The sequence below is a fragment of the Puntigrus tetrazona genome, chromosome 6 (assembly GCF_018831695.1).
Source record: "Puntigrus tetrazona isolate hp1 chromosome 6, ASM1883169v1, whole genome shotgun sequence".
NCBI lineage: Eukaryota > Metazoa > Chordata > Actinopteri > Cypriniformes > Cyprinidae > Puntigrus > Puntigrus tetrazona.
The window spans coordinates 13,346,068-13,373,785 of record NC_056704.1 but is presented as its reverse complement, the minus strand read 5'-3'; the positions used below and the strand labels follow the sequence as shown (position 1 = coordinate 13,373,785).

Sequence of the window (27,718 nt, the reverse complement as noted above, 5' to 3'; positions counted from 1 at the left end):
TTTCCGCTATATGGACATAGCGGTTTCTGAAAAAGGCGTAATGCGACGTAAAAACAGCTCACCAGTAGGGGTCAGTCATCGCACTTTGTTTTTATAGAATTTTGTTTTCGCATATTATAATTTTCAATAACTTATTAACATTCACGAAACTATTGTAATAATAAACACCAGGCCTTTTATACATTTTATTGCTTACGTATATTTTTTATTGTATATGGTTGCGACTATTTTAATAAATTTTGTGCAAACAATCAAAAACGATAAATCTCAAGTAGTAGTCTACTTTGCAGTAAAACAGACCAGTTTAAACCTACGCCCGCCTTTTTTCCTCGGCCAGGTGTAGTTTTGTAACTGAAAACTTTCACATATATCACAGAAATGCCTAAAGCTGAGATTGGACAGGTAAAAACTTTACTCTCCTCCTGGAGGAAAAAGTCCTTGACAGCAGAAATTAACTGCTATTTTGAGCACATCACTGAGTCTGGATCTTTATGTAACGCACAACAAGAACGCATTGTCATAATACCAAAAACACTCAATTCACAGACAAATGCCATGTATAAATGGGATGAATGGTTGTGAGTGACTTGTGACCAGAGGGCAGGAGGTCAAATTTCTACACCGGGAAATATTTGATTGTTGCCCTAAAGCCAGACACTTAACCCCAATATAGACGGAAGAGACAACATGCTCTCTTCTCTATGCTCCTGAGTTGGTTTGGCCTCACTACCTTACCCCGTTAAATCATATTAAATCACTTTATTGGTGTAATGGTATAAATGGGGTTTGAAGTTTACTAGCAATACTGAATATATTGCAAAGGGTGTACGTGTCAAACATATACATCCGTGTCTTACCGTCCAGGTTGCGGACTTGGCTGTGCTGGACTGTTGAAAGGACACGTCAAAGGTGTGTGGGCCAGCATAGTCTGTATTGGATGGGATGGCAGGTGATGGAGAAAGGGCCTCGAAGGTGGAACTGGGCTGGGCATAGGGTGATGGTGCCGTTACGTTGTTCTGAGCATGCTCGTTGTTGTAGGGGCTGGTGGAGGTGGAGCCACCATTTTGATCCATGCTGTTGAGAAGCCCCAGGCTTGTATACTGTGGCTAGAGGAAAAAACAGAGTATTTTCATCAGTATAAAATCTTTTCAAGTGTTTATGGTATTAGAGGTGTCATGCGAACAAAGACGCAATATTCATCAAAATATTAATGAGCTGTTGCCACAATACAGCTTCTTTTGATGTTAATACATCAGGCTATGATGTAATGGTGGGCTTAGAGAAACAGATGATGTGCATAACAGCCAGTGCTTGGCAAACTTAAATAAGTCAATGTATAGTATATGCAAGTCAAAGAGAATTACGAGCCAAGAGGTTATGCGCTTTATCAAATTGTTTATCAAATAGCCCTGCCTGTGTACACGTGTAAAGAAAGGCAGTGAATGTCTTTCTATGGCAACCACAGATATGTCAACCTTGACAGACGAGAAGGCTTACCAAAAAATACCGCATTATGTAAAAAGAAAATAATTTTAAGGATTTAAGAATTTGATTTATGTTGTCGCTCAGATGATTTTATCTAAAATTTAACACCATCTAAAGTATTGGAAATAAATGCAAGCTGTGATTATCCAAGACATTTAAAGTAGCCTAACAGGATTTTATGAAGTGTCAGTTAAGACAATCTTGATCCCAGTCAAATTTATTCTATAGGTGTGAAAATGTAGTTGTTTACAAAGTAAATAATTTATTATCATCAAGTAAGTTCTTAGCCTGTCTTATTTGCTATAAGGTTGTTGGTTAGGTCCATAGGAATCAATATAGACCGTAGTTGAACTGGAAGATGCAGTAATAACAAAGGAAGGTGGGTACAGCGGGGTCGTCAGTAAATGGGCGATACACAGTTCACACGGCTCCTGTTGCCTTGTTCCAGAGAGGCGCAGAGAGGAATTAAAATGACTGTCATTTGAGAGAAGGAAGAATGTTCTGGAGGTAAGCCAGCCTTCTCCAACCCCACTCCTCTAGTCCATTCCTTTCCATTTATATGCGCCACATTCCTGGATGAGGTGCCATGGTTGTATGACTCTTTAGACCGTCATTAATCTCAACCAAGTCCCTTGTTTATTTCAGGCATGGATGGAGACAGCTGTCCAGCTTGCACGCTTACCCTTTCTCTCTTTCCTGTCTCTTTCTCTTTCAAACACAAAATTCTCGCGGTGCTGATGGAGGCTCAGGTGAATCATCAGCAAAATATACAATAAACATTTTAAGGATGAAAAAAAAGTGAAGCCTTAATTATATATATAAAAAAACCTTTATTTAATCTATTATGTATTTTGTACACCTGCACGTCTCAGAGTGGGTCAGATCACTGACCTCAACAGACCTCTCTAACAGTGCCGTAGGGCATAAGAACAGAGGTGCCATTTGCAATGTACAGACAGGGGGTGTGTGTGTGTGTGTGTGTGTGTGTGTGTGTGTGTGTGCCACGAGTCTGCTCAGCCTTCTGGAAACAATGAGTCTCAGGCTTTTAAGTGCCTGTCTGAAGAAACAATAGACCAGGTCTATTGGAGTATGAAAAGAAGCGTATTGTAGAGCAGACGCACATACCCACACAAAGAGGACCCAAACACTAGAGTTGTACCCTCCAGCCTCAACTGCGCTTCTCAAACACACACGTCCTTTACAATAAAGCAATTAGGACATAATGGAATCTTTTAGAGACAGTAAGGCCATGTAAGTCAGTCTTTGTGTCTGATCCCACTAGGGAGGTGTAGGGCAGTGCGGCGTCTACTTAAAGCCATTAGTAGTACATTAGCATTTGTTTGAAATTTACTTGAACTAATCAGAAGAACAATTTGCATAAGCCTGTAAACTTAAAGGTAAAAAAGTAATGTACAGAGATTGTAAAGTACATAAAGGAATGCACTGGTAAATTAACATATTTCCATATATATATATATATATATATATATATATATATATATATATATATATATATATATAGTTTAACCTTAAGAGTGTCTATAGTAAAATGTTATGTTGTTTAAAAAAAAAAATCATATACTAAATCATCATTTGCAATTGCTCTATGACTCTATAGTGATATTTAGTTCTGTTAATAAAATGAAGGCAACATTTATGGCAAATTTTAGTGCAAAGTATGCTAAAGAAAGAACTATAGACAAAAAAATTAATCTAGTGCAACATTTAGTCCAACCTTTTGAGCATATTTAATTTTTCTCTATCACATTTTTAGCAAATACTATTCCTCCACAATACAACAACCATATAACAACTGCTTTAGCTGCTCTTAAAAATACCAGCCTGTTTATAGCCTCCTTGGAAAGTGAGCCTCTGGGATGTCAAGATGCTTAAGCAGAACCATAAATCAAATGACCATGATGCATCTTTTTTTAATAATACCAGTAGGAAAAAAGGTGTAGTAATAATAATGCAGGTGTAATCTGCAGTTACAATCAAAGACGATGCTTTTGAAATGTCAAAATATATCTAGATTTCCATGATCTTAATGTAATATAATAATAATACAAACACATGTAGAAAGTGTGACCAACACCAATGTCATGGGTTGGATTTCAAGGGATTGTAAGAATTTGCTTGGATAACAAGGTCTGCCAAATGCATAAATTTAATAATAATATATACAGCATATACCACTCTGTTGTGTTTACACATGGCTGTTTCTAAAAGCAAGCATAAAGTTAAATTTCTATAATTTTCTTATGTCAAGATAAAATAAAAAGGTTTCAGTTTGAGATCTGGATTGACAGTCTCAAAATCAATTCCATGGTAAAGCAGAGAACTGCAGTTGCATCTTGATGTATTCTAACAATGTGCTGCTGACAGATGTCAGCAGTGCCAGCATTATAGTTGATTTTCAACCTCGAATGCTACATGCCTTTGTTCCCGTTTCCACAAGATGAAGCCTAATGGCCAAAACCACTAAATTACTACTTCATTCTAACAACTACTTAAGTCTAGAGTTTGAGAGCAAAATGAGAGCTCCTAACTCAAGAGTAGTGACAGGAGCTGATGCTGCCCTGGCCTGGGGGGTGAAATGGCTGCCATTCCTGGGTGTGTTCCAGTGACCTGGGCAGTTTGTAACCCGGGATGGGTGTTGAGAACATCTGTGAGGCCTTGATGAGTGACCACAGGGGTAGAAAGCATTAAGCACTAAATTGGGGTGGGGTGGGGGTTAAGTGGGAGTGCTCTTGTTTTCTTCGCACTTCATACCCAGTGGGCTGGGCAGAGCAGATGATTGTATCTGTATCCACCACAGTTAAAACAATTACAATTCCTAGACTTCTCAGGTCCACTTTGATGAACGCATTCTTCAAAGAGACTCCAGAATCTATCAGTCAGACGAGCGGGAGTTTAACCTAAAGCCCTTTCGATAAGACAAAGATGGACATCTTTAGGGACAACCTGCTGCCAGAGAGCAAAACCAAACCTTAACATATAATTATTAAGTAATCGAACCTCACCGTCCAAAAACAGATGCAACAAATTCAGCATTTTTTTTTTTTCCAATTTGAACAATTATTTAAAACATTTGGAGAAAATCATCAAACTGCACCATCTTTATTTCTCAAATTCCTTGCACCTCCATGTCTCCTCTTACAACACAAAACATGCGTGTCTACGGACCCGTAACCCCTACCATGATTAAAGAGAGTGAGAAACAGAGCGTTTAAAAGCATTAATCAAAGCTGTGTGGGCAGTGGATTGGTTACCTAAAGCCAGCTTTAAAAGCACAAGAGGAGGGGGACCGGACTGTGTTTCTACCAACAGGTTTGTCTCTGAGCTAACGGTGTTGTGTTGACAACAGCTTTGTGCAAGAGAATGGCAGCACTGAAATCACAGTCTGAACTACCACCTGTCAGGAAAGAATGGGGGTGCTTTTAGACAACAAACACTGATCCGGCCGCTATCTTAGATGGCTTAGAACCCTCAAGATATAAACCTAAGTTGCATTATACTTTATACTGAAAGTTCTGTTTCCTGAAGGTTTTGACAACTTAAGACTTTGCTTTCAATTACTAAAAAAATAAAAAGCGCCAAAACAGTATTATTTTGGGGAAAGACATAAATGTGCATTCCATGTATCAGTGTTAGCGTATTGCTGCAGTTCAACAAAATACACTGAGAAATCTGATAGCGATCATCCATGGCAATTCGAAAACACATTAGCAACCCGACATGAAATTCGAGCTTAGCTGTGAAATCATGATCCTTTTGACACCTTACTCAATTATATGGGCTTAAAGTATTATTAATTGTTTTTTTTTATATATAGCCTTTTCTAATATAGCAGTGCAATGACTTAAATGCAATAGCACAAATTAAGTTAAAGAAAGGCTTTAGTGTATCTGCACATACCGATAAATGTATTTATATACACAGTTTGTAAACAAAGCTAAACATTCAATGAGTGATATTAAGCTTAAGTAAAAGTAGGCTGGCTCCATTAGTACTTTCTCAAAGCAAACTGCCCAATCGCAGCCTATTGTTCTATACAAACAAGATTATCAGTCTCACCGTCTCAGACAAATCCATTATTTGCCAAATACCTTGACTCAACCCATGAGCACCGTTCACCGTAGCAAACCATAAAAGCAATACACATTGATTTTTATCTGTACAGACACACGTCGGATTTTTCACACCCAAACATTGTTGTAAAATTCATTATCACAGTTCAAACCAATGACTTATTAAATGCAAACATTTGACTTTCTAAAGTGTCGGTACAAAACATTGGCGAACGTGCACAAAGTATTAGAAACTACGAAACTACGAAACAAAACGAATTAAGTTAAACAAATAAAAACTAATTCAAAAAGTGTCGGACTAGGAGCACAAATCAGAACATTTCCATAAGTAACAGCATTCCAACAAATGTTTTTAGTGAACACCGTAAGAGGTGAAAAAAATATGGTACACAATATATATCCCAAAGCCTTTACAAGGCCTACTTTTGATGCCACACTTGCCAGTTGCTCCAGAGGGTTCCCTGAGAACCCAGAATATAGAATGGGACCAAGTCAATCTCCAGATGGGCAGTGTTATCGCAAGGGCCTTACCTCACTGTATGATGTGGGAGGATTGGTCTCCAGGTACAACATATTGGCGCTGAGGTTGAGCAGTGCAGCCGCTGTTTGCTCCACAGGCTCCAGGATTCTAACCCCTTGTTTTTCTTCTTTTATCCCCTAAAAGTGTTATGCGGGCTACAGAAGTGAACGGGACAGGCTTAAAGTCTCTATAGGAATTCAATGGGATTGCCATATATACCAGGGACCTAGAGGGAGGTCCTGAGAAATTACCTGGCCAATACCTGAGTCCAATACCACACCCTACTTTTGGGAAGGTGTTGCCCGTCATCTGGCTCTTCCTTTAAGATTTAACCCTAAGAAGTTGCGAAGCACTAGACCTAGATGTTTTGCAAAGAAATAATTTAATTACTACTGTTTTTTCTTTTATTACATATCTAGAAAAGTTACATATCTAGTGTTTTTTAATGTATGAAGTGATTTTATTTCTACTTACTGTGTGACGATACAGGCAGTAAAACCTAAAAATTTTAGTCAAAAGGCATTCTATCAGGTCAGTCATTTAATTGACTTGATTCAATAATAAAACACACTTGAAATTAAAATCAAATAAATGACCTACAAACTAGATTTACTTAAAATAAATAGAATTTAAATAAATAGAAAACTTCATCGATAGCAGTATTTGTTGACATGATGAAATTTGTTGAAATGATGAATTTTAGGTAAATGACTTTGCACTGAAACATGGAGCCTCCAGAGACACAATTCTCTCTTGCTTTTGGAGGGAATCCTCTTTCCTACAATGACCTTAGAGCACTAAATTTTCTCCAGTAGCAGCATCCATAGCCCCTGTTTGCATAAGAATGAGCCCTCCCCAGCAGCCTCTAGCATGGCCCTATGACAGTCTCACGAAAAACAATAGGACTACAATTGACAGCTTGTATCTATCAGAGATGACTGGTGTAGATTTGTTTTGAATACACTAAAGGACAACCCACTTCTTTGTGAATATTGAAATGTCTTTATGTTAGATTCATGAGTTGATAAGAGATGCCATTAAATACCTTTTTACCGTTACTGTCACTAACGTGATTTTATGCACTACATAAATCATGAAACTTGTTACTCTACACTTTACATCTAATTCATGATATTTGCCCTGTAAATGATCAGATACTTCAGTAATTGGCACTAGGATAGAAACGATCGTGATAGAAACGATTTCCACCAATATAAAATACTTCAAAATACTTCAAAACAGTAGCTCGCACCTTCCTGGGGGTAGATGTTATTCAGAGCACTTTTGATTGGGGGGCAATTAGAGTTAGCTAAACAAACTTCTAATTACTTTAGAAAAACACTGCCTGAAAACAACAATAGGGGTTAAGGCCCTCACTGCAGTAGCGCCGAAATCAATGTGGACTTCTGCCGTCAGCTCAACCAAGGCTTTCTGTTCATTTAGCTAATTGTGGCAGAAGCATTGCAAAAGTCTGAAATAATTTTAAAAGACCAAAGCTAAATATTCTGTTTACTAACAATGCACAGTTGTCTATTACATTTGCTGTTAATTAAAAGTTCTAATAGAAAAAAAAAAAAAAAAAACTAGAAAATCTGCTAATTAAATATCCTGGAAGCAAAGCAGAGCTCCATCAATCTGTAATATGCAATGTTACAGAAATATACACCGTTTAAAGGTTTTAGGTTAGTATGATTTATTTAATTACATTTTTTAATGTTTATTCAGCGAGTGTAATAAAATGTAACAAAAAGTGACAGTAAACTATTTACAAAATATTTAAATTTTACAATGTTACAAAATGTCTATTTGAAATAAATTTGGTCTATTGAACTTTACTCAAAGAATGCTGAAAATTTTTTAAATTTTTTCCCAACAATGCTACTAGATGTTTCTTGAGCACGAAAAAAATATAAAATATATAAAATGATTTCTAAAGAACTACTTAAAGTCTGCTAAATTGCAACAACTAATTTTGTAACTAATGGACTTTGTGTAAAATTGTGCTGAAGTTCAACTACAGATAAACTAAAGTATATTTGATTGAGCTAAATTAGTACTATTGCAAGTATACTTTAAATATCCTGCATTTAAAAGACTGATAATATTCAAAGTAGATATGTTAATAATACATTTTATTCTTAAAATTAGGAAATGTGCTCAAGTAGCACTTCCAGTTTAATCATTTTTATATCAGTAAGTCTCAAGCAATGTGTCAGTACATTTTAATAGATTTGAACTATATTCAGTATGAAATGTTTTTTCAATATATTACTTTATCACATACAATGTTTACATTTACGACCAAATATGTGCAGACTTGGTAAAAGAAAGACTTCTTTAAAAAATAGAAAAAATGTTTTTGAAATTCTAGAACATTAGTCTGCAATTTCATTAGTACTATAATGGAAGCTTGTTTGTGCGGTCTGTATTTTTTATTAACAGATGTTATTATATAAAAAGTTTTTAAGTGCACTGTCTTGTAAGGCAACTCCTGGTAAAGAAGTTATTTATGTGTCCCGTGGGGGTCAGAGGTGACAGAATTAAGGGACAGCCTCAGGTGACAATAGTCATGGGTGCACAAAGGGCTGGACCCCTAAACCTGACCCACCTAACAATCACAAATTATACCACGGACTAGAGTCAGAAGCAGTAAGCTCCTAAAAAGATCTTGCTTTAGGGAGGCATGGCCATCAAAAAACACAGAATATGTACATTATATTTACTTAGATTATTAGACTGTTAGTTATCAACTGTATATGAAATTGCATGCATTTAAAAGATTTTTGAGGTATTACATTTAAATTTGGATTACATTTTTATTATTATTATTATTACTGTTATTAATATTTTTTGTCCCATCTACTTTTATTAAATAGCATCCTCTCCGAACCAATTTGAATAAAGATACTACTTGTCAAGTAATTTCTTATTTGTGTGAAAAAAAAAATGTCATATACACATGTATAACAATTAGGCTAAATTAGCCAACTGCTGTCAGACAATAAACGGGCTTTGCAAAAAGGTGGTGAACCTGACTGAAGCTTCCCGGTGGCTCAGACAAAGGATGCTGCACTTAGATCTATATGGACACTTAAAGGACTGTTTGGGCTTACAACTCTCGGATTAGAGCGGTGTCATATGTCAGTCGGCCAGTGTTTCGAGAGACACCTGTTCAAGAATCTCTGTATCAACCCTTCAATTGAGTAGTAAGAAGTTAAGAGGGGTAAGAAGCATCTTATTTTGCTTTATCTTTTTTTTTTATTCCCATTTTTTATTTTCATTTTATGGCTAGTGTTTTAAGTGACACCTGTCCAATAAAAAGAAGAAGTAATTGTTCTGGTTGTATGACAACAAATAATTCCCAGTATGTATAATGCAAAATAAATAATTACTAAATAATATTAATTACGATGATTTTTTCCTTTAATGAATTTACTTTTGAAAATCAAACGATGTGGGAATCTACTTTGACTGAGTTCACTAGCTGATGGGTAATGGTGCTATAGTTCAGGCTAATAAGCCGTTTGTGATGTCAAAGACTAAACACCTGTGCACATCAGAGAGCAAAAGTCAACACCTGTACTCTGAACTTTAGAATTGTTTTACAGCATAATTGGCACTAGTCCTCGCTATCCTGTTTTGATCCACGTCTAGTCTTCGAGGGATGTTTACATTCTGTTATTAGTTAAAAGTTATTTGCTTCAAATCATCATGATGTTTGACTTCAGTAAACGGTCTCCTCTTAGCTGCTGACAAACATTTTTAAGACAAAAAAAAAAAAAAAAAAAGAAGCCAACTCCTATACAATCGTACCACAAAGCAGAGCCTTTCAAACAAACCAGGTCAAAGGTAACTGCTGTATTTTTCAGTAAGACACCGAGGTGAGAGATATGGACTAATGTTTCTTACTTTGTATCGTATTTATATAGTGTTGGATAATTCTTACAAATACTTAACATGTTCTAATGCTTCAACGTATATTAGTTTAAGAGAAAACCAGGTAAAAAGAAGAGAGTGGAGAGGGAAAAGAAAGAAAGAAAGAAAGAGAGAGAAGCAAATGTTTAGATGGATTACTCTGTACCTTGCCAGTACTGTTTCATTTCGCTTGAGGCAAACTGGTGGGGTGAAGAGTCAGCAGTGATTTAGCAGTCGTGATTTAAACTGTGGAGTTAAATCTCAAATGAAGAGTGAAAAAGAATCACATTTAATGTACATTTTCACGATTTAGTTTTTTAGGAATTTGTTGTTGGGTTTTTTTTGCTTTAGTGATCTAAACTGAACGTGCATCAGCGCTATGAAAACTTTATATTAACAGACAAAAATATCCTTTATTTATGTATGTTCTTTGGGGAGCAATTTAAAGAAAGTACTAAATCACAAAATATTAAATAATTCGCAAGAAATGTTTAGGACAAAATATAAGATGAACAGTAGCTCTAGAGTGGATGGACGGCGGTAAGGAAGCACGCCTTAATTATGTGTTCCTGCCTAATGCTGAGTCAGGTTCTGCTTGAAAAGAACACTACAAATGACTAATCAAGGGCTAGGGCACAACACAGCCTAAGCAAACCATTGCCTCACCACCTCATGTATTCAAGGGCCAAATTATGTTGAATTCTTGCTGCTCAGCAACACCCAGATGCAAAAATGTACTCAACGCACAGCCGTTCTCTCTCAGACAGTCAGTACCTATAACTGAAACGGTTTGCAAAATATACAATCTGTTATTGTGTCACTTCATTTACTAAAAAAAAAAAAAAAAAAAATAACAGCAATGTGCACTCTACTAAAAATGTAAGCTACGCACATAAAATCCACCTCTGTCTAGTTAGTGTCAACCACAAAAAAATTAATGCAGCATATACATACAAAAAACAAAACCACACACTTTTAAACTGCAGTTTTGATGGTTGAGCATTACTATTTTGGATCGGGCTACACCAGGCTAAATGCCTTATGATTTTAATAAAATGTGGGAAATGAACACGCTTAGCATCTCCATCTCACCATGATATCAGCTGAGCTGTTTGATGTCAGGACACAAGCTTTCCTCGGTCACATTCCTCTATTCTACCTGACTCCACACCTCTCTTTCTCCTCCCCAACCCCCGATCTCACGCAGACAGAATAGGACGCAAGCCTCAGTCAGTCACAGCGGCAGGTGCTGCTCTAAATTGTTGCCCTGCAGCTACAGAGAAAGCAGACCTACCCAAGAAAGAGCAATTTCAGATTAAAACACAACACCCCTGCACAATACAAACACAGAGGACCCTGAGGGCGCTAAACAGTGCACATCATCCAATTAATGAGGGCGGCAAACCTTTTTTTGCTTTGTTCACCGAACACTCATAAGCTGGTTATTAGGAGCAAAAAGGAACATTCTGCCTCATTATTTTTGCCCAACGTTGCTTTGACCCCAACATTCCTCAAAATTCCTACAGAAGAAGCAAGCTGATTGACACGAGGGTTAGTAAATAGACAGTATTTTTTTACTTTTAAATGACTATCCCATGAATGGGACGGCAACTATGACCGCTTCCGTCTAAACGTTTGTTCCTCAAAGTTTAATGAGCATCACTGCGGCAAACGATTGGCAGGTTGCCACAGTTTTTCTAGGTTTTCGTTCAGTGCGAATGCTAGCTGGCAAGGGACGGATTGCTAGCGTGCCAGTGTTAGCGCACCACGCCCGATCTTTACTGCGAGGAAGATGGGGGCGGGTGGTGTTGTTTGGGGGGTATTAATCACCAGATCAAGAGAAAAGATAATCCCTTAGGGCCAGAGAAGCAAAGCGTTGCTCAGTCTCTCCCTTTTTTTCCCCATCTTTACTACCGGACAACTGCATTCCTTTGCTGGGAGGGGAGCCACAAAAACCTAATTCTCCTGCGCGCCCAGAGAAAACCGACAAGGCCTCAGCGTTACCTACAGGTCATACATTTAACGTCAAACTTTCCATTGCTCTTGTTGTGTATAAACACAATGTTAGAACTACGTGTTGACAGAATTGGCCAAAGGGATGCACAGAGCTTGCACGACCTACATCGAGTTTACGAATTAACAGTTGTTAAAACGGTTCACGAGAACAAATTTTAGAATTAGTCTGAACAAACAAATCATCTCTTGAGAAGACCATAGAAGGGGAAAATGCAAACTTACACCAAAAAAGAAATTGTCAGGTGTGTAGTCCTGTTGTAAATCTCCATCTTCATAATTCATTGATCCACTTTAGTCCCTTAGGTTTTTATGCACACCCAAAATCTTTTTCTTGCATGACACGATGCTACATCCGAAGCACTTCACACAGGACGTTCCATTGCAGCACGGCAAGGCTATCGTCATCAGGACTTTATATTTAGCATGTTCATCCGGACCTGGACGAACATTTTGTTGCCACCAAAACTATCCAGAATGACCAGGGAAAACCCATAAACACCCCCAACAAACAGTAACACTCCCACATGCATGTGCAAGGTAACTGTTTTTGCTGGGGCTTACCACTAAATTCCCCACTACTGAAATTATTCACTTGAGTGATCGCACTAAAGAAACGCACTAAAGAAGTTTCATGAGTGATAATATAATTGTGGTACTTTACGAATTACTTACGTTTAAAAATGTCTGACTGCTGTTCAATATTTAAAAGCAAATTAGAAAAACAAAAACAAAAAAAAAATTTAAGGTACTGAAACAACTGGACCGATAAATCACAGAGATTCACACGGTTATTGCTGTACGAAAAATCTAGTTATCTATTGCTACCATCAACAAACTGAGACCATTCAGTGGGAGGTTTAAAAAAAAAAAATCCCCATGTACATTTACTTTAAAATTTGTGGGGGATTTTCACAGAATTCATCAATTAAATGCTTGAGAACTGTAAGTAGTAGGAAAACAAATATTATAAAATATTCAATATTAATTTGTTCATATTAAAATTTGAAAGTTTTATGCTATGTGAAGGTACAATAATGGTATATTTATAAAACACCTAGAGTCTAGAGGGCTGTTAATGTGTGTACACTGAGATCACTAATGCATTATATTGGAGGTATATATTTGGCAGATAGTTTGATTCAATAAGTTGGTAAGGATCTGCTTTGGCTCCTTTAAAAAAAAACAAAAAAACAAACTAAAATTAATATTTCAAGATAGTATATTCATTCAAGAAGTTCAGACCTTGCATTCTGCATAATCTGCCATCTTGAAATGTGTCAAGAACTGAGTACCACAGTAATTCCTCAGACCTCTGTGACACTGCAATATCTGAGGTTGTTACTGCACATTGGTGCGATTTTTAAACGTGAAATTGTGTGATAATCTGTTTGGGATGCGTTTAGCGAAAAAGTACTCACTGTAAGGGGCTCCTCAGGCCCACGCATCGTGATGCAGTCCATACTAATCTGTATGGTATTGGATGCTGATCCAACTGCAGAGCCCTCAGAAAAGTTGAGCTCGATAGGCTGCATTGAATGTAGCGCAGACCTAGAACAGAGACCAAACCAGACCAAAACCGGCTTTTTATTTATTTACTCTTATTAAGATTAAGAAATTAAAAAATAAAAATAAAAAAATGTGTTAAAATGTCATCCAATAAATGGGAGACTGCTTATACAATAATAAATGATGCTCAAACAGTTCACAAACTGAATTGAACACGAAAGTAGAACGTCCAAAGTTGTATTTTCTTAGAAGACACATTTCAATAATTTAATCTATTGTTTTTGGGGTTTTTTAACAGTACTTATATTCAAATTGTAAGGTACTTCGTAACTCACTGGTCCAGCATCTCCAGCAGCTGGTTGAGGACGTCTTGTCCGAGGATATCCGTACCCTGGGAGCCCTGGCCTTGTGACATGGAGGCCAGGAAAGAACCTTCAGCCCATGAAAGACAGGCTGCTGCTGGCTCTCTGAGTCTAAAGAGATGGAAACAAAATTCAGCAAAAAGTGTATCAGACCACAGTTTTTATGTAAAATGTTTCTCAGGTGATTACATTTTTTTCAATTCTCTAAAGAAGACACAGGTGTTGGTTGTACCATGCAAAAGTCACGTCCAGGGTTTTGGAGAGTGTTGTGGGTGGTTTCCAGAGTGTTAAAATATAGTTGCTATGGTTTTCGAAATGGCTTCTAAGGATTTTGCCAGGTTTTCAATCATTTTAGACAGTATCTTCAGGTTACTTACTGGTTATTTTCATATTACTGAGATAGTATTATAGTTTTTATTATATTTCAAGTAACCTGCGTTTAAGTCATTTTAAGTTATTTTAATGTTTTTATAATAATGGTTATTTTCTATAAATAGTAACTTTTTTAAAATTCATTTTTATTTTAAGTTTAGTTATGAATAATTGTAATAATTTTAGTTATTATTAAAAATTAGAAATGCTTGATAACTGCATTTTAAACATTGTAGTTTTATTTTAGTCAACATTTATTTCAAATAAGAAAAAATGCCTTTAATTGCTTTTAGTTAACCACAACAACCCTGCTTGCTAGCTCTGAGTTTAACTCAGTCTATAACTCCTTTAAGGCAAAAATAAATAAATAACTAAATCATTTATATCGTCGAATGTCAAGGAGTTACCAAAAATCATCCTGACTGTGAGAAACAGAAACAGTGATGAGACCAGCAATACTGCTAATTACAGTAACAACCGTCTCAAACTTAATTCTCATTTAGGAAACCGATACAGTATTCATTACCCTTTTAATGGTGGAAAGGTACTGCACCCATTCGGAATGTAAAAACACAAGCCATTCTTAATTGCCTCTGCCCCCACAAAGGCCATGCTCTGCGCCTGTCTAATGCAACACCAATAACCAGTGTTAACATGACATTTAGGAGCAGTAGAGAGAATAAGACTGTCAGTGAAAACACGATGACCCTCTCCATCTGAAACATGACACCAAGCCAGAGCCCAGCGTCTCATTGTTCCTGCTGAGGAGCAGCACACGCTGACGACCAAGCAGAGCGGAATTCCCCCTCGCTGTCTATATGATAGCAACACCACCGCTATGCAGCATTCGGAATGTGTGTGGCTGAACTGGGCTTGGCTGTGGATGGGGGTTGAAGGTAGTAAATGTATGTATATGTGTGTGTGTGTGTGTGTGTGTGTGTGTGTGTGTGTGTGTGTGTGAGAGAGAGAGAGTCTGGGAGTTGGGGTGTCAACCCATAATCTAACGTTGGCACTCGGGTGTGGGGCCGGAATTCCCCTACATTCTGTGAGGTGGGGAGATATTAATATACTAAGCTATGTAGGCATGCCTAATAAATGCTGAATGCTTTAAGGTCGAAGGATGTCAGATTACTGTATCCTAGACAGATACACAAAGCAACACTCGTCTTTGATATCACTGTAAAATGACACTTCCCTACCAGCCTTTGAAGATAAACTAGTTTTTAGTATTTAAAGGGAAAGTTCACCCAAAAAAATGTAAATAATGCTGTCATTTATTCAGCCTCAAGTTGTTCCAAACCCATATGAGTTTTGAACTAAAGAACTTTACTTTGGAATTTGATTCGACAAAAATCCCACGCAAAATAAATAATACAATTGGTGAACTTTAAACTGACAAAATTATTTCCTATCTTTACAAAATAAGTTATTTTGAAAAACATAGATAAACAGAAACCTATGGAAAAAAAATACCATCTAAGTCAATGGCTACCATAAACTGTTGATTACCAATATTCTTCATAATAAGGACAGACAAGTTTGAATCAACATAAGGGTTAGAAATTAACAGTCTGTTAATTTTTGTTTGAACTCTCTCTTTCTCCTAATGAACATGGTTTTTACGCACAATATATTTAGAATATCAGTTTGTGAGTAATGAATTTTAACTAAACATCTTTTATGAAGATGACAGAAATGATTGCAGGTTTGGAATTATACTAAATGTCTAATTTCTGGAGAGAATTTTAATTTTTGGGTGAACTGTCCGTTTAAATGACAAAATGCATGCTCGCTTTTTACAATATGACAAAACCTATTGAAACTGCGCCCATTTCCCAAAGGAAGAAAATAGGAGGTTCAAAAAGGCATTTGGAATTTAGCTTCAATACCATGAAAAATTCCTCTTTTCCATTTCTTTCCATGGGTTCCCCAAACACATCTCTTTAGAAGAAAAGGGTATATACTCTTTTTGTCTTTGTTCAGCAGAAGAGGTGTGGCACAAAGTGAATGCTAGAGTTGAATTACTGGGACAACGGTGTGCTGCCAGGCCTGTCACTGGGGATAAAAGCTTTTTCAACCCTAATGTTTACTTTAAGCCTCATAGATATTGTCATTTGGCACACTGGAAGACGCATAAATGCCAAGCCCAATGCGTCAATTGTCTTGGTGTGTCCACAGGTCCATACCTTAGCATTCCTACTTCCCACTGCAAGATACAAATCTAAACGCCACTTCATTTTACACTGCGAACAAGACAGTCTGAGGGGCTTTTAAGGGAGTAAGCAAATACAAAATAAAAGCTGGGGCCTAATTTACTGACAGCTGATCATACAGTTAGTTACAAGTACAATAAAAAAAAGGTGCTATGGAGAACAACGGGGTACTTATTTATTGGATGTCATGGTGGGACCTTGACAATAAAAAGAACTGGGTATAACTCTTGATTTGATTACAACCTTTTGCCATTTTTGCATGGTTTTATAGATGCTAAAAAGTTATAAGCACCATAAGAATACGCATCTGGGAAAAAAGGTAAATAATCTACTAAAAAGATAAGAAAAAGCTATTTAAAGATTTTCTTGCCATTCAAGATTTTCTACGCAGAACTCAATTGCGCCATCACAAACAAGCAGCATCACTCCATCCCTGTAGATCATATTTTTAGATTTGGCTGGTTTACTTTTGAAATTTTTATGCTGAAACAATCCCTCTAAACAAGAATGCACTGATTCTGACAGGTGCCGATATTAATATTATATACTATCAAACTAAAACAAAAGTAAAACAAATGACCATAACAATATTAATGAATACCATAAAAAAAGTATTGTCATTTTTAAAATTTAAAGTATAACCTTGTTATCAAATTCATGTTTTTAAAGATTAAAAGGATTGTTTAATAATGTTGTACAATAATGCAAAAGAGAGAGTCTCACTGTAAGGAGCTACAGGTATTAATTTTGCGTTCCCTGACATGCTTTTCTTTTCTCTTTGCTTTTCTGTGCTCTTTTTTTATTCTTAAAAACAGGCAGCCATTGACTATAATTTTTCCAGTGAACACTATTTTAGTTTAGTTCAAGGGAAAAAGTCACCTACATCTTGGATGGCCTGAGGGTGAGCAAATTAACAGCAAATGAACATTTTTGAGTGACCTATCCCTCTAATTCTAATTGAAATTATGTAAACAATACCATATTTATTACATAACATTTTAATATTCCTGGCACTTAAAAGTGCTCACTGAAAAGCTCTATAAACAACTCTGTAAGAACTGTAAGGCAGCGGAAGCAACATAAAGTGTTTATGTCACAGGGGTATGTCATCTATATCACATATCATGCAAGACTTTCATTTATAGTTCTCTGAGAGTGCTAAATGGCTCTACAATTGTCAGTACGCTTAGATTTAGCTTTTGCTATCGCACTCAACAAAACCACAAAACAAGATACTACTTCTCTTATGTCAGAGAATGTAGTGGCTAATAACTTACACAAGGTTCAGCAGCTCTCTGTATATAGATTACGTGTTTCTCTCTCTCATTGATATGTTATTGCATTTAATATTGTCAACATTACAGGTTGGTGAGAGCATGACTACTATATAGGTCTTCAGCAGGTGCTGAGTGGCTGCTGTCTCAGGTCACACATTGCGACAGGACATGTTTCAGATCCCTGGCTGAGAACCGAGAGCTGGGTTGACAACCCTAGTGTCATGACATCATCATCATCATCATCATCATCAAACCTGTGCCAGGAGATTTATCCAATTAAAGTCGAGTGAGGATGCAAGCCCATCAAAAGGTCAGAAAACGAAGGACGAGCGGATGCAAGACAGCAAATAGAAATACAATATGGTTGACAGATTTTCAGCCAAGAATGACATCATGGTCCCACAAAAGGCGCAGCACCCATGCGTGAAAATATCCAGCTTTGATTTACACCCACAGATATGACAGGTGAAGTATATGGGCAGATTTCTGATGAAGTGGGAATGGCCGTTTCAATTAAACGTCTAGATATTTTATGGTCGCTTATTAATTGGATCGAATCTAAAAGCCTGATAAAACAAACAGTGCAACCTGAGAATGAGTAATTCTAGAGTCATTCTCCGTCAAATTACCGAAGCCTAAACAAGCTCAGATTTCCTCTGAATTCTGGTTTAACACTCTTGCTGCCACATCTGTCATTATCTCAAATCAGTCATAACATTCCGCAATTTAGCCAAAAAAAAAATCTTGCTTTTCCTCATAGCGGGTAACAAACAACAAAAAAAGTAGGGGAGACAAAAAAAGGCCCCTTTTCCATTCCTCTAAAAATGGCATAAACTTCTTGGTGACAATAGTCAACTTTATTTTTCATTGCGGATATGTGTAGGGTGGGCTTCGGCTCTAGTGGTAGCTTCTTTGGAAGCTGTGGGTGGGTGTCTGGTTACTGGGGGAGTTATGCATTCTGCCTGAGGGAGAGGCTGCACTGTGTCCACTTAAACACAGACCAGGCCCCTCGCAGACAAGACGGGGTCAAAAGTCGCAGCTTAACAGGGCTGCCCATTGTCTCCTGACAGGTTGGGCACATCCAGCGATGAAAATGCAATCAAAACAAACAGAGCCCCGCAATCTGGGGAGACAAGTGAGAGGGGCTTCTCCGCTATCTTCATTAATCAGAGGCCAGGGAACGTTCAAAGGGATCTGCCGACCCTTCCCTCATCCCTCAAACCCGGGGCTGCAGGATGGACATGGTGGCTCAGACAAAAGAATGGTGGCCCCTATGATTTCTCCTCCATTTAGACGCACGCTTTCACTGTGAATGGCCCCAAATTCTGTATAATGTGGCAAAGGACTGAACTGTCCCAAAGTTATACAATTTCATATGGATTTATTTCACTTGGCACTCGTTATATATTCATTTTTAGATTTGTCTGCAAGCCAAAAAGGAATAGCCATGTATTTAAAAAAAAAAGATATGAATCAATTTTTAAATAAATGTTCACTGTTGTTTGTAAGAAACACACAATCAGATGTTCAAATTGCATTATTAATGTAAATATGTCAAGTATGCTTTTTCCTGACAGAACAGATATAGCACATGTAAATGAGTAAACAGGTGCTTGACAATATGATTTAAATGTTTGGCAATTAATTACTACTCTATCACAAAATCTAAACTGCATTTTCATCCCTTTTGATTTATCTCATTTTGTAGGATTCTTAAAAAAAAAAAAAAAAAAAAAAAACGAGCATTTGATTTCAAAGGAAACACGTGTTGATTTTATTTTGAGAACCTCTGTTGATGTTATTTTTACTCTTTACACGTCTGTTTCTGCTCTTTTGTGGTGTAGATTAGACCGACTGATAGCTGTTGGATAAGTCACACAAATGACCGTCTCTGCAGGTATACCCACATGCGCTCATAGGCTAAGACCTAACAACATAGAGGTAAGTGAGGCCGGTGGATGTCATGAAGGGATATATTAGGGTAACGGTAAGGTTTTACATCAATTACAAGTTCTCTCTGCTTTTGTTGGTTTGAAACTTTACATTAGTAGATCTTTTTGTGTGTGAATTGCATTAATTTAGCAAAATTCCCAAAATGTTGTTGGGAAAACAAATGAACATTGTGTAAAACCAAACTAGCATTCAGTCAAGGATAAAAACAAGGGCATATTAACCAAAATCAACATAGAGCTTTATTAAAATTAAAACTGCGTTAATTGTAACAACAAATCCAACTCTGTAAGGGTAGGTAAAAGTTTTAATTTATTCATTTCTGTTTTTTTATTAGACTTTTTACATGCCTACTCGGAAAAAACTAGCACCTTTTGTTATTCCCCCATCAGCTGAAATGTACACAATGTACGCATTACCAATATTTTGTGCATTTAAACAATATATTTTTTGACAGTTTTACAGACCTGATAATAATCAGACATGAACAAGCATTCTTTTCCCCACCATACCCTCTTATTACTATACACATACAAAATTTACCTGAGAGCTTGCTAAGGAAAGCTGGTATTTAAAAATGCATGTAGTGTATGAAACTGCTATTTCAATTGCCTTTTTAAAGAGGTGCCAATACTCTATTGAAACGGAATACTACATTAGAACATCATTAACGATACAAGCATGAGAATTGAATCCCTAGCTATTAATACGGCTTTATTTAGATTTGAACTCTGTTCAAATCCACAAAAACAAATGTCCAGTAGCAAGTGCATGAAGAGCTAATGAACAAACAAGCTGAGGGTCGAGTATCCAGTTCACCTTAAACTGCACAAAATTCTTTCTTTGTCGCCATAAGAACACCGCACCTATAAATATCATAGCCAGGCAACAGCTGGAGAACCAGACACAACTGTTAGCACCTCTAGCATGTCTCAGGCCAGACAGAAACTCTTTAATGAGCGGAATAAGAACAAACACACTGTTCTGGACCATAGAAACAGGCAGGCATTGCTTTGCAATATGCGCTCGTATCCATTTACAAATCAAGCAACTAAATAAAACCACATGCACCATGTGTGCATGCCCAAGTAAGTGGTCAAGACAAACCTAGTGACCCTACAAATGGGGTTTCAGAACTGGCCAACAAACTGTAACTGCCGTCTTACCGTTGAAAAGCTCGCTCTGGGCAGAACTGTACTGCTGCATAAGGAGAGGTCATACTGCCAGACTGGGGTCTTTACTGAGGTCGTCAAGGTTATCGCCAAGTGGCCCAAGCACATGTATTACAGCAGATCTGGAGTTACAAATAAATGAAAAACATGAAAAACAAACAAAAAAGAAACTCTGAGGCAGATTAAAGTGCTAGAAGGTCAAGTGCACAGGAGTGAATCAAGTGTGGAGGATGTTTTAATTTTGGTTTAATCTTTCTACAGCACACAAGCAAAGGGGCGGCGTCAATGCCAACATGCTGACCAATCCCTGACAACAACTGGACATGGTATCATACCCCTTCAGTTGCTAGGATATAGATATTAAGCAACAACCCCCACCCATTCCATTTCTGGTCCATGTCCCCAGTGATGTCTGTCTAAGCACTAACCTGAAAAGCACATTCCGCCGTTCATTTGCTGGCTTCAGTTTGTATCCAGAATCCCAGGAGCTTTCAGCTATGTGTGGTGATTGCATCACACCAGCCGCTTAGTTCTATTTTAACCCCAACCAGGTGAAAAAGATGTCACATCAAATAGCCCTCAGTGACCACGATGGTTTCCTGAACTGTCAATAGGGCTGAAACTCCGTGTTAGACGTTTATCGCCTTGCACCCCTCCATCCGCTAACATGCAGAGTAAGCGCCTGTGACAAGACAGACTAATCTTAATTGGCAGATTCCTGCTGTTATAAAACCAACAAACAGAAGCTCTCCTCTTGATGTCAACTTGTTGAATTTCATTGAATTAAATTAACCTATCCTTTTGTCTTCTCCGAAGATGACATATGACGGGATTCCAAAAATAAAAAGGCATCAATGTGTTGAGCAGAATTCATTGAAAAATCGCACCTCATTTACGTCTGCTGACGGTATCATCCGGAGGCTGTAAACTTAGAGGTGTTTTGCGGTTTTTAGGGGTTGAATTGCAGATGAATCAGAGGTTTAAAATAAAGGGGAGGTCACAGAGGGGAGAAGGATAATAAATAGATGCTGGGTATCCGGGGAACACGATCCGGTGTGCCGGACTTTTGTACCTTTAAAGAGAGCCTCAGTCAAGTGTCATCCTTCGTCTATCCTATGCCACCACCCATAATGCACCATAAAGGGACACTTTATAATAGGGACACTACTGAGTTCAAGACGTGGACGTTTACATGCACGTGTACGCGAGTACTCATTCGCAACCCAGTTTACTAATGTCTCATATTTCAACAAAAGTGGAAAATGAAAGATAAAATCTAGTCTTGTCTGTTACGAAAATTGGTGTTCCATACAAAAAAATAACCAGAGCTGATAACAGGGTTGTATTACCCAATAACCAATGCTGTTTAAATTTTCATCAGATAGACCGAATATTTAAAAAATGTTCTTTTTGACTGTAAATATCCCTATATATCTAGCCACCATGTCCTTTACCCATGCCAAAGCAGCAAGTTATTTTAGAGCAACCCCCCTACACACACCCAGCACACAGTTAGACACACACACTGCACACACCCAGGCAGATAACTTTACAAACATCTGCAAATTGTGGGTCCTCATTTTGCCATTCCTGAACAGAATCCAACTTAAACGACATGTTTTGCTCTGCTGTACTTGGCTTTAGTTTATTGGGGGTGACAGATTCCCACATATCCACAGCCGAAGTGAAAATACTTTTAACTTAATTATCAATGGATACAATCCTAGTTATTATAGACTTCTGCTGTGAACTGGATGAACATGAACTAAATGCATTCGAGGAGCGCTTCCTGCACCTCTTTTAGGAGGCAGAATCTTAGTGCACATGGGTTGTGAATGTGAGCTTGCAATCGGATTAGATAAAAAAACAAACATGTAAGTGACATGTCAAGTGTTGTCTAAGTCAGAAACAAGCTAGTTCTGATGCTAGAACGATGAATTCTTTGCTGGATGAACGAACAGTAACTGAATCCGCATCTGACTCACCGACTAAATGTCAAGTACTTGTCTGTTTCAGAATGAAGTACATTTTGTTTGCATAAGGTTGTGAAACTAGAATCCGTGTAATATATAGACTACATACTGATTAAAAGGTGGACAGGGCCTCCCATGAAATACCAGCTGTGTAAATCAAAGACTGGTATTGTTGTATGCAGGTGTTTACCAAGATAATAACATGCGTCAACAAATTTGATTTTGGTAAAGATCAAAGATTTTGAAATATTCTGCCAGTGTCAGCAGGTAATAGTTGTCTTAAGGAGTTGCAGAATCACGTCATTTTTACAAACACACAATTGTTACAAAGCCGTGCAAACCCCAGAGCACTCTTTTATAGCTGTGTTCAACTGGATACACCCTGAGGTTTGCTAAATTGTTCTCAAAAACTACATAAAAGAAAAAAAAAAAGAATTGAAATCTCACTTGCATACATTTAACAAAACGGTTTCTCAAGACAGATACACACACATTATATTGCATAATGCACATTTGCTTGTAGGTATCAAAAACATTTTTTCCAGTTTTGTTGTGAAATATGTTTTGCAACGCAGTCTTAACATGCTGCTCAACGTGTAATGCAAATGCCCCTCTAATTAGTGGGGTTGTTACTGTATAATTTAGTTCTGATGGTGTGTGTGAAGTTACCAAAGAAGCGTTTTTTTTTGTGTGTGTGTGTGTGTGTGTGTGTGTGAGTTAAGGACTGAGAATGTCTTATTTTAAATGAGATAGTGGTGTACAGTTTCTGGACAAGTATTTATTTTTTAATCATGTGAACAAACCAAATGTTTTTGAATGCTTGAATCTGGAGTATGTGTGGAGTAACAACACCATATCTGTGGTTAAACATGGAGGTAGACCAGTTGTATAATGAGGGTTCTTTGCTGTAACAGGAAGTAGAAATCTTGACATAATGGATTCTTTGAAGTATCAGGCCAAGATTCTGATTCCTGTGGTGCATGAGCTGAGGCCGATGATCAGCGGGCCGATCATCCCAAGCTAATACATCTAAATCTACTGAAGCTGGGTCATAGAATATTCTAGAGGAGCCCGTTCAGTTTTCAGTTTTAAATATCATTAAAAAAATATATATGGTAGAATTTGAAGAAAGCAGTGGCCACATTAAAACCAAAGATCATTAGTTTAAAGTGAGGAATGGGCCAAGATCCCAGTGGAGAAGTCTTTTAGACGGGGATCTCTGACCCTGCTCTTCCTGGATAGCTGCCAGGCACATTTCAGCCCAAATCAGATTTCAACCCCAATCAAACACACTCAAACCAAAATGTACAAATAAGGTGTTCAGAGTTATTGATAATTACAAGCCGGTATGTTGGAGCAGGGCTGGACATGAAATCTGCAAGGGGTATTCCAAAAAGCAGGTTATGTGACAATTCTGGTAAGTTTAAGGGTAAGTATGAGGATAAGCTTTCAGTTTCTAAAACAGAGGCATGCAAGCAGCCGCAAAAAAAAAAAAAAAAAAGAATCAAAAATACAATTGTTAACTCTATCATTATCCTAAATTTATAACATTTTTCAGAAATACTGTTTGTTTCCTTGCAATGTTTTAATAATAATTTTATTAGATGTACTAATATTACATTAATTCGATCACAGTTTCTTCAAGTTAAGTCAAACATTTATTTCGACAGGTTGCTGTCAAAACTTTTTCCTTTTTTGTATATGACTTTTTTTTCCTATTTTTCTCTCTCAAAAGAAATGGTAAATTTCTCATGAAGTGACTCAGCAGTTCCAAACATTATATACGTGTGTGTGTGTGTGTATGTGCGTTTACACACATACATGCACACACACACACATTTGTTCTGAGAAAAATTCCAGCAGCAAATATTTACAGAAGCCACTTGGTTAGTTTTTTTTTTTACGATAAATGTACATTTCTGTACTATTATTCTGTAAGTATTATTAGGCTTCTGTCTATGAAAAGATCATTTTGCGTAATGCATACAGCATCTTCACCAAAAATTTCACCATTTATTTCTGGCCAAATTGTGGACTAAGCTCTGTAGTGATTACCACCCCTGTTCTCCAAGCAATATAACATACAACAACATAACATTACTAACATGATCTCTGGGTGAGTGCAGGTGATATTGCAGATGACACATGAAACCCTTACATCACTGCAGTGTTAATTGCTCTTAAAATGCAGACACTGAATGTTAGTCACTCCATCCCCATTACTTCATATGAAATACACATCCTCATTTAGGGCCTAGTGGTTACGTCAGTCTCTACAGTGGGCCGTGTGGCCGGTGTCCAATCCCACATCACTAATGCGCTGATTATCTCTTCGCGGTGTAGCTCGCGGTGTAACGCTGGCTCGGTCTGCAGGGTTAAGCCCATGTTAATCTGCACTTGCATAGGTGGGTTAAAAGTAGTTGTTTATAAGGCAATGACTGAAGCACATGCAACTTTAAGTACATCATCCCCCTTAATTCATCTTCGTGCCTTTATCTTCCTTTATGCATCGCGGTACGCCGGTTCACGCCGCCTATTACTGTCCTGCCCTTGCATACGCCACCGAGCAGTTGTCAGGGGGCAGCTGGTGAGGACGCTCTTCAACACGAGGTCAAGCGTACACTGCGTGGGATGCACATACGCCGGCCCCTCTGTGCAGGGGTCAAGCGTATGCGTGTGTGTCTGTATTGCCCGCTGTGACTAATGGTGGGGGTATCCACATGAGTCAGAGGGACCGGTGTCCAGTACAGTGTTTGAGAGGTGATAATTCATGGAGTACAGGGGCTTCTGAACAACTACAAAACTGCCCGGCAACTCACCAGTGTTTACAAGAGCCCTTCACATTAAACTTGAAGAAGGATCACTCCTTTAAAGATCGAAATAAAGAGTGAAATAATCCACTTGCTGCCTAGTTAACACGGCTGTTATATAGATCATCACAATGGGGCACTATAAAAAAAAAAAAAAAAAAAAAAAAAAAAAAAAGACGCAACAAAACTTGAAGAGCTACTTAAATGTTATCAATCCACTTGTTTCATGCAACTTATTCTTGGCCTTATAAATGGAATTAAACTTTGTTTATTAATTTAAAGCTGCAGTCTGTAATATTTGGCGCTCTTCATTTTAGCCGGAACTACTTCTTTGTTTATGTCTATGACGAATCACGCAGGTAGCGGACTACTCTGCAGCGGTACCTACCCAAACCAGTATAAATAGTCAGAATAAATTAACTCATTATAGGTGTAACTTAGTGATTCAGGCCAAGCCGTAAAAAACGTTCGGAAATGGATTCATGGTGTACTTGCATATTATATTAATTTTGTACATTTTCAATACAAAAAAAAAAAGTTACGGATAGCAGCTTCAAGTTACTACATTACTCTAAATATTTCATGTGGTACCATAGGGAGTATAAGTTTCAAATATAAACAAATATTTTCATTACCCCATGAATAGCCTATAGCCGAGTGTGCATCAATTTTTTCCAAGCATATTTTAAAATGTCTTTTATGATGTTTTCTCTAAATTACATTTATTAAAAATAATGAATTGTTCATTTGCACATATCATGCATTGTACAACCAGAACTACGATCTGGACAGTCATAAATCACCCTTTTTTTATGCCCCTAGCCAAATACAAATATTCATTTTTAAAAAAAAAAAAAATTCAAATTAAAAAAACCCAAACACCTTCACTTCTCACATAGGTCATTAAAGAAATAATACTTTCCTGCACCTTGTTATTGTTGTAAGTAGAAAACAGTAGACAAAGACAAATACTTTCCCACGTTGTGAATCACACTATACTACCCTTAGCTCACTTTTGTCACAGTGACTTCCCCACCTAAAATCAGTTGTGTCACCATTCATGGGAAAATTCACGTTGCTTGTGGCAAAGTGCAAAAGGCGAAATGCCAAATTCGAATCATCCAGTATGACAGCTTTTGGTGGGAACCTTTTTTTTTTTTTTTTTTAATATATCCTCTGTCGCATTATTAATGACAAACAGGTTTGGGATTATTGCTCAGAATTATTCATATCTAGTAAAAGCTGTCGGTCCACAAACAAAACTAATAATTTGTTTTGTTATTCATGTTGCACCAGCTGCAAAACATGTAACCCTTCCTGAATTGTTTAACAGAGTTTTTACGCAACGCACTTTTCTGGCTTTCCCTTGAGAAAACTAATTATCATGTCAATGTATTCCAGACAATATCCACAGGTTACCCAAGCAACATTTACTTCAATTGCAAAGCAGTTTTTTGTTTAAAAAGGCTTAAAAAAAAAAAAAAAAAAACACACCTCTCCACTGGTCACATAAAAAAGTGGAGCATACATTGACATGGGTAAGTCACAGTTCTTGTTTAAACAGGTTTTTCTGGACTTTGTTTTTTTCCTTACCTCTCAAGTACATAACCGTTTCATTTACAGACAGAAAATACTCAGTAAACATGACAAAGTTCATAACAGCATAGTTGTCCAAAACAACAACAGTGATTTCAAGCCTCAGATCTCAAGCCTCGTTAGCGCCGCCTGGGTAATAAACACTGCTGAGATGTCATCAGATCTGTTTTTATGACACAAACTTCTCGACGAAAGGAGGACGTATATATAAACAGCATAATATTAAAAGCAAGAATCAACGAGCATCATGTCGCTCTGCAGATCTTCTTCTAAAATGAGCATTTTTCTCATGCTCAGCTATTTAAATGGAATGATAAAGAAAAGAACCACTGCAGTAAAATGACTTAATCTGATATAAATGATAAAATGCCTAATAAAAACGCTCATCTTGGAGAAATTTCAATTGACAGGTTTTTGCATCTGAACTCTTCATATTATATTCACGTGTTATGTTTGCGCG

The 27,718-nt window shown here is 37.3% G+C and overlaps 1 protein-coding gene across 13 annotated transcripts in view; it reads right to left on the bottom strand.

Moving 5' to 3' along the window:
* tp63 (tumor protein p63) overlaps window positions 1-23,265 on the bottom strand; it is a 40,131-nt gene extending 16,866 nt beyond the window's left edge. For 4 of the 13 annotated variants that reach the window (XM_043241151.1, XM_043241156.1, XM_043241152.1 and 1 more), the window contains exons 1-2: window positions 6,108-6,290; window positions 858-1,106 (exon numbers count right to left, since the gene is read on the bottom strand). In XM_043241151.1, the coding sequence (XP_043097086.1) occupies window positions 858-1,106; window positions 6,108-6,149 (291 nt within the window). In that variant the 5' untranslated portion in view covers window positions 6,150-6,290. Of the gene's footprint in view, window positions 1-857; window positions 1,107-6,107; window positions 6,292-13,445; window positions 13,576-13,868; window positions 14,007-20,873 lie in introns of those variants that run through there. The other 9 variants (XM_043241145.1, XM_043241147.1, XM_043241146.1 and 6 more) reach the window with 7 other exon arrangements.
* Window positions 23,266-27,718: the final 4,453 nt, after the last annotated feature.